This window comes from Meleagris gallopavo, chromosome 13, assembly GCF_000146605.3.
Source record: "Meleagris gallopavo isolate NT-WF06-2002-E0010 breed Aviagen turkey brand Nicholas breeding stock chromosome 13, Turkey_5.1, whole genome shotgun sequence".
NCBI classification, from domain to species: Eukaryota; Metazoa; Chordata; class Aves; order Galliformes; family Phasianidae; genus Meleagris; species Meleagris gallopavo.
In genome coordinates, this window is record NC_015023.2 from 10,217,293 (window position 1) to 10,225,346 (window position 8,054).

General features: G+C 50.7%; 1 protein-coding gene across 1 annotated transcript in view; it reads left to right on the forward strand.

Annotated features, from left to right (window-relative positions):
* POLR2C (RNA polymerase II subunit C) overlaps positions 1-7,260 on the forward strand; it is a 7,412-nt gene extending 152 nt beyond the window's left edge. Inside the window, exons 2-9 of the mRNA XM_010718015.3 lie at positions 5-96; positions 718-786; positions 903-955; positions 1,064-1,192; positions 2,226-2,277; positions 2,734-2,902; positions 5,991-6,065; positions 6,768-7,260. Of these exons, the coding sequence (XP_010716317.1) occupies positions 5-96; positions 718-786; positions 903-955; positions 1,064-1,192; positions 2,226-2,277; positions 2,734-2,902; positions 5,991-6,065; positions 6,768-6,912 (784 nt within the window). The 3' untranslated portion in view covers positions 6,913-7,260. The remainder of the gene's footprint in view (positions 1-4; positions 97-717; positions 787-902; positions 956-1,063; positions 1,193-2,225; positions 2,278-2,733; positions 2,903-5,990; positions 6,066-6,767) is intronic.
* The last annotated feature ends 794 nt before the right edge of the window (positions 7,261-8,054 follow it).

Below are 8,054 nucleotides of genomic sequence, written 5' to 3' on the forward strand. Positions count from 1 at the left end.
GGGATGGCCCGCGGTTCTGGGCGCTGAACGGAGGTGTTTCTTGCAGCGTGGCCAACTCCATCCGGAGGGTGTTCATAGCGGAGGTGCCCATTATAGGTACTGGTTTCTTTGCTGTTTTGTCTGGCGGTGGTCACGGTCCTTCTGCTTTCCCCTCCACGCTGCCTTCACCCTGCAATCAGCGAGTGCTCTGCTGTTCTCTGTGCCCGCATCAACCACTCGGTTGTCAGAGAACGGCTTAGGTTGGAGGGAGCCTTAAAGATCATCCAGCTCCAATCCCTGCCGTATGCTGGGTGCCCCCTATCCCACCAGAATCACAGAAACAGGTTGGAAAAGACCTACAAGATCATCCAGTCCAACCATCCACCTGTCACCAGCAGTACTCACTAAACCACATCCCTCAACACAAAATCCAACACCTTGAACATCTCCAGGGTCGGTGACTCCACCACCTCCCTGGGCAGCTCATTCCAGTGCCTGACCACTCTTTCAGAAAACTAGTATTTCCTAATGTAAGGCTGCCTAGGATCCCCTTCAGCCTGGCCTTGAGTGCCTTCTCCAGGGATGGAGTATCCACAACCTCTCTGGGCAGCTATACCAGGGCCTCATTACACTCTAAGTAAAGGATTTTTTACATCTCATCTAAATCTCCCCTCTGTTAGGTTAGAGCCATTCCCCTTTGTCTAGCTTGTTCTCAGCTCATTTTGTTCTTCTTTGCAGCTATTGACTGGGTCCAGATAGATGCCAACTCCTCAGTGCTCCATGATGAATTCATTGCCCACAGACTGGGTGAGTGCCGGGCACAACTTGTCTCCAGACTGTTGCAATACCTTTATCACAAGGCTGCTGTTCCTCTGCATTCCCCTCATCTCACCCAGCCGTGTCTCATTACCCTCTTTCCACAGGTCTCATCCCACTCACCAGCGATGACATTGTGGATAAGATGCAATATTCCAGAGTGAGTAAAGTAAAATGTCTCGGGTGCTTGTTTTGGTGATGGGTGCTTGATCTGATGGGAAATCCCATAAATTCTTGCTGAGAGCACTTTGACCTGTGTCTGTTCCAGGACTGCACGTGTGATGAATTCTGTCCAGAGTGCTCTGTGGAGTTCACCCTTGATGTCCGCTGCAATGAGGACCAGACTCGGCACGTCACATCCCGTGACCTCATCTCCAACAACCCCCGTGTCATTCCGGTCTGTGCAATCTCTGCCTGTCAGCATGTCCCCTCTCTGCATTCCCATTGAGGCTGGGGTGGCTAATGCATGGGGTACAGACAAAAGGAAGCTTTCAGGAACATCTCATACTGCCATAAATGCTCACTTAGAATATAACAGGAGCACAAAGCAGGAATATTTGCAGAAATGGAGTTGTGTGCCATTGTGCTTCTTTTTGTTGTCTCATTCTTCACTTGCTGTCTGATGACATCTAAGTCAGTGTGGTCTTGTTAAAGCCTTACCCTGCATCCTCATCTCATGGGTGAGGCAGCCTATTCGTCTTGCCTTGAACACCAGGAGCAGGTGCACTTGTGTCCTCCTGTTGTGCTGCTGCATCCATCTGCACGTTTGCTGCCAGGGCTCTGGCAAGGTCAGCCCCTTCAAATGCTTGGCAGGAGCCCAGAGGCCCCCAGCTTTCCGATTCTTGGCTCTCAGCGTGGCAGGGTGTGAGGAGCCTGGGCCAGGGCACTGCTGCCAAATGGCTCTTGCCCAGTCACCTTGGGAAGGGTTGGCAAAGCCAAAGCAGAGCAGATGCAAAGGGACTTCATGGAGAATATTTGAAAAAGCTGTCAGCTGGAAGGGTCCTGCTCTAATCCTGCATCCAGAGGTCACCACAACCTGGGGGCTGCTTCTGGTGGTGAAGTTTGTTCCAGAGTGCCTAATTAAAGCAATAGATACAGCTTGCTGTCTCTTGCTTCAGCTGTGGTGCTGTGAGTGCTATGCATCATCTTACAGCAGTGTCATGGGTGACTCTGAATTGTTGCAGAACCAAGCAGCTGCACTGGGCACAGGCTGTGACCCTCTTTATCCTATGGGAGGGAGCAGTCTGGTGGAGCAGGATGTCACAAACTGAGTTGCAGCTGTCTAAATTGCCCTGATTTCCATTAAATAGGGTGGGCTGCGTTTGTTGCTGTAAGTCACTCTGCAGTGGCTCTCTGCAGGCATTTTAGTAGGTAATGCTGTCCGTGAGGTTGGCATTCTCATTAGTTTCCTTGCTTTTGTTCTCCTGCAGGTAACATCTAGGAGCAGAGACAATGACCCCAATGACTACGTGGAGCAGGATGGTAAGTGGCATTCAGCAGGCTGTAAGAGCTGCTGAAGGAAATGAGTTTTTCTCAGTCTCTCTGAACCCCGTCCTTTGTTTACTAGTTGTGTAAACCTGGAGCTGACATCTAAAACTGACAGTTGAGAGTCACCAGCATCAGTGGGGTTAGCATTTTGTGTTAGTAAACAAGTGTCCAGGGTCAGAGAGCACTGCTCTCTTCAGTTTTGAGAACTTAGAAAACAAAAATGCTAAGTGCTGCAGCATGTACATGGGCATGCCTGCAACTTTTCTGTACTTAGCAGGATGTTCCTTAGCTACTCTGGGGACATAGAGAGCCCCTCTAAGAATCCAAGCAAGGCCTGGCTTCTGGTGGCATGGTCCTGGGCACTAATAATTCCTGCCTTTTCCCTTGTGCAATCCTGCACGCTCATTTCTTCTGATCAGCCTTCTCACACTGGCATGTGCTTTTCTGTAGACATCCTGATTGTGAAGCTGCGGAAGGGCCAGGAGCTGAAGCTGAGAGCCTATGCCAAGAAGGGCTTCGGCAAGGAGCACGCCAAGTGGAACCCCACGGCAGGGGTAGCCTTTGAGTACGACCCAGACAACGCGCTGAGGCACACGGTGTATCCCAAGCCAGAGGAGTGGTATGTCATGATTGACTAAAGCATATGGCCAGGCTGGCCCTCTTAGGGGTGAGAGATGTAGCCTGAAGGCCAACCTGCAATATCCAGCACGATGGCAGCTGTAGAACTTCAGTCTGACACTCAAGGGCTGCTGAACCTAATTGCTGGGGTGTCTCTGTATTCTTTGTTTCACTGCTGTTGGCCCCCTGGGATAAACTAAGGCTGCATCAGTCAGGGAGGACTTGAAAAGATTTCCCAGGTGACACTTAGTTTCCCCCACCCCCTGAAGAGCTCTTACACAACAGTCAGGTGCTTTGTGTAGGGAGAATGAAGAGCACCTGGGTAACGGATAAACCAGCCACATAAAGCTGATCCAACCACCCACTTGCATTAGAACCTGTGCCACAAGAAAAGCACGTGAAGTATTAGTAATTGGCAGTTACTGGGCTGTTACTTGCCAACACAGATGAACTAATTGGAGAGACCAAGAACAGTGACAACCTGGGCTGCTCTAATTATGGCCTTGTGGAATTTGTGATCTCAAACAAAGAGAACAGTCGGGATCCTGAGTTTTAGGAGAGCAAATTCTCAGTTTTGTAAAAAATTAATGGGTGGGACCCCCTGAGAAATTGTCCTTTGGGATAAAGGGACAGAAGAGAGCTGGCAGCTCTTCAGAGATGTTTTTGTTTGGACAAAAGAACTCTTAATTACCATTTATAAGAAATCAGGCAAGGAAGGCAGGAGACCAGTGTGGCTGACCTCCTGGTCAAAGGAAGGAGCTACATAGGCAGTGGAACCAGGGCTACGTATCCTGGGAAGAAAATAGAGATGCTGCACAGGTGTCTAGGGATGGGTGTAACAGCAAAGAGACCAACACAATAGGAAGACATTACAAAAGAAAGAAGGGAAGTGCTCACCTGTCTCTGAAGAGCTAGACTCACAGTAGAAACTCCACAAGAGACAAATCTCTAACCAGAGATCCTTCCCCAGTGGCAGTCAGCCCTTAAATGAGGTCTAAGAGAGGTGCAGCCAGGCTCCACCCCTTCCAGTCACACAGCTGAATTGCCTTCACCTGTGCTCCCAGGGCTGACTGGGTCCTTTCCCCAGATGCTCCATCAGTGATTCAGGCCACTCAACAGTTACTGTACAGTTGGGAAAGCTAAGGAAGACAGGGACATGGCTGGATAGCCACATTCAAAGAGTTACAGTCAACAGAAAACAGTACAGCTTCAAAGCAAAGGGATGGGACTGGGTGGTCTTTAAGGGTTCTTTTGAAGCCAAACCATTTTATGATTCCGTCATTTTAGCCAAGGGCATAATTTGGGTCACTAAATGTCACTTTTTCTTGTACAAACTCACATCTTAATGACCACCCAGCAGACATGCTGCCATTGAGCATGCTGGAACTGGCATCAGAGAGACACCGGGTGCTTCAGCCAAGGCAGCAGCGAGCAGGAGCTAGAAGGGACAGCAGATGAACTGCCGTGACTGCAGGGCAGCAGGCAGAGCTGCGCAAGGTCAGGAAGACCTCAATGCAGAAGCAGGATTTGGTGCAGGGACTGCAGAAACTGGGGGGAACAGAAGCCTGAGCAGAGCTGCAGCTGGACAGGAGGCTGTGCAGCAGAAGGGGCTCAGCAGGCTTTCCTCCTGCCCAGGCCCCGCGTTGCCAGGCTTGACTCCAAAAATGCCTGTCGTTCTTCCTCGCTGTCCGCTTTGAGCCTACACTCAAACCCATTGCCTTGCTTATGTTGCCCCTTGCTAAGGCAGCTCTCAGTAAAGGAGCTGCTGAGAGCAGCAGTTAGCCTGTATCCCACACCTCCAGCTGTCTGCCAGGTGTTTTCTGTCAAAGGGACTCTGCCCAGATTCTGAGATCTGCCCGCAGCAATCCCAGGCCATTCTTAGGGATGGAAGGAACAAACCCCAAAGCTTGGCTTTGATGGGCTCTGTAGGACGCCTCTGTGGTCTGGTTCAGTCAGTCTGGGTGGGGGTGGGCCAAGCAGGCTGCTGCTCTGCAGTATCTCTGTCATGAGCACATCAGAAGTGTTGGTGTGCAGGGCTGGCCTCTGTCACCGTCACTCCGGGGGCAGAACTGGAGAGTTTTGTAATTGCCAAATGATTCATGGCGGGTAAACTGCACCGAAATTTGTTTGATTGTCCGGGTCGGAGGCTGGATGGTTGCGAAGCAGGAACGTCTCTGTGATGTGGAATTTCAAATCAGGGTTTGAAATAATTTTAGGCTTCGTTGCGGTGCCGCAAAAATTCTCTGGTTTAATTTCTGTAGTGCTGGATGTTAAGAAGTGACAGGTTGAGCCCGCGTCCCTTTGCAGCGAGGCGTTACCTGTCTGGGTGGCCCAAGGCAGTTCTGATGCAGATTCCTTTGTATGGTGGCAGACTGGGCTGTGTCCTCATGAGCCTGGTGTTTGGTGCAGTAAGCTGGGTCCCTGGAAACAGCTCTTGAGAGGTTCTTGACAAAATCTGTGTCAAAGTTTGAAGGACCTAAAGAAATGCTGATTGCTCTTGGAGCTCTGTGTTCTCTGATGATAACGGATTTCTTTCCAAGTTCATCTTGCTCCTAGTGAAGACAATACAGAGACAAATGCCTCTGCTATCCAAGGATAGTTATTGTTTTGGTTTTGGTTTTACATACTCCTTCTGCACGCTTGCTGCCAGGGCTGTGGCAAGGTCAGCCCCTTCAAATGCTTGGCATTTGTGTTCTGAGCTGTTGGCAGAGCACTGGAATGCAGCTGGACTCTCAAAGCAGACGTGGTGGAAAGAGATTCAATCTCTGCCCCGATTTCAGTAATGAATGTTGTGGCAAGTAACGTGAAGGTCCATAAATGCTTTATCTTTCCCAGCAGTTTGTTGCAGGTGGAGGGTTTGGTTGGGAAGTGCAGTTTTATTGAGGACCACTGATGACAGGACATGAGGATCAGCTTTTCTTGGCCCCACTGGGTCTGAGGGAGGCCAGCAGGAGATCGTGGTGGGCATGGAATTTCCTATGCTGGCTTCTCAGACCACTCAAGGCAGAGGAAATAGAAAGGGCTGCATTAATTTGAACTTTTTTCCATGACTTGATCCAATGCTGACCTTCCCTGCTCTCTGATTCCAGGCCCAAGAGTGAATACTCGGAGATTGATGAGGAGGATGCTCAGGCTCCATACGACCCCAATGGGAAACCTGAGAGGTAAGGAAGCTGGATGTGCTCCTTCTGCTGGGAGGTGGGGGATCAGGCTGGGTGCACTGCATTTGCTTTTGGTGTGAGTCAGATACGCTGCACCAGAGTTTGCCAGCACAGAGAGCTGCTGCTCCCTGAAAAGCAAAGCAGGAGTTGCAGTTAACTGGTGATGTGCCCAGGCCTGGCAGGTTTTGCCCTCTGGGAGATACTAGGTGACTCTTCTGAGTTCCTGTTACCAGGTAGAGCATTGCAGACAGGAGGCTTGGAGAGATGGCTTAGGGTGATGTTGGAGACACTGATGTCATCAGCAGTATTATTCACCCGTGTGAGTCTCTCATGCTCTGATTGCTGTTGCTGCCCTCTCTTCCAGGTGATATGTGCTGCAGGAGTGCTTGCAGGCAGACAGCCGGTCTTAGCTTCCTCATGCAGATTTCACATCACATAGCTGAGAGGAGAAAATCTCACAAGTACTTTTGCATCTTAGAGGGTCGTGAGGGCTGCTCTGAGCTCTGTGGGGGTCTGTGGCTGCTATGGTAGCAGGGCAGTGCTGGCTTGTGCCCAGCTGGGAGCTCAGCAGTGCTGGTGGCTGGGGCTCCCAGCAGATCTCCCTGTTTTGGGTCCTGGTGGGCTAGAACTGCTGTGTGGATGCTCTCTGGTTTTGCACCTCTGCACAGAGCACTTGATAACTTCCTCCCCAACTTGTAATCTCAGGTTTTATTACAACGTGGAGTCTTGCGGCTCTCTGCGCCCCGAAACCATTGTTCTCTCTGCGCTGTCTGGCCTGAAGAAGAAGTTGAGTGACCTCCAGACCCAGCTGAGCCATGAGATCCAGAGTGACGTGCTGACTATAAACTGAGGTGGCCCTTTGCAGATTGTCCAGGCTGCAGTGATGCAGAAGGTTCTTGCCTCTGCCTGGCAGCACTCTGGGCTGAGGGATTGTTTCCTCATCTCCCTGTCTCTCCTGGTGCAGATCTGCTTGTCAGCAACGCTTCTCAGAGAAAGCCACGGTGACACATAGGGTAAAAGCAGGAACAAAGTCTTTGCTGGGGTAGGGATGGGCTTTGTCTCTGAGCCCAGAGTTTTGGACTGTAGTCATATGGCGTTTGGGATTGGGAAGCATGTACCTCAGTTACACAGCCCTGTTCTGTTTGTATGTCTATTCCTTAACTGTACTGAATAAAGCCTTAACCCCTGTGTTCAGTCATCCCCGAAAGCTCATCCATGGCTGCAAGAGGAGATAACACATCATTTAGTTCTCTCCAATAGACATTAACTTAATGAGACTTGCTTTGGAGTGAGCACTGCCAATTGCTGCTCTTGACCTACTAAGGTCTGTGATCTACTAAGGATGCCAGAACCCCTGCAGCAGGTAGTCCTGTCCCTTAGAGTTCCAGCATTATGTTTAAAGCAGATGTTCAAAGCTGGGCTGCTAAGAGCCACATCACATGAGGCAGCGTGGCAGGGAAGGGGGGCCAGGGAGCCTTAGCCGTGTTTAAAGACCCCTTTGGAGCAGATTCTACCCCTGTGCTGTGTAATCTATATGTCATGGGGTTTGGGAGAGGCTGTCACTAGTAACCCCCAGCTGGCAGCTCTGGCTGTACCTGCAGCATGCAGGGGCTGAGCTGGCTATATGCTGAGCCACAGCAGTGGCTGGAGGGCTCCACGAATTGCCCAATTCCTTCTCCCCTTCCTCAGCACCCAGGATGTGCAACGAGCTCATCAGTGACACTGCTGAGAGAGTGTGAGCAGGACTTGCTATGCCCCTCTCCCCTCCTCAGCTCTTTCAGGGCTTCGTTTGGAATGTCCTTGCAGGCGCTGGAGGCAGAACAAAGCTTTGAGCCAAACACGCTGCCTGTAGCATGAGGAAATCTCCCCTGCTCAGCATTTTTGGCTGTCTGGCATGCGATACTCCAGCATGTACTTCCCAAGCGCCTTTGGATGGAACAGACAAACAGGAAGGGTGGATAAGGACTGTTTATTCATTGAGCAATTCCTTAA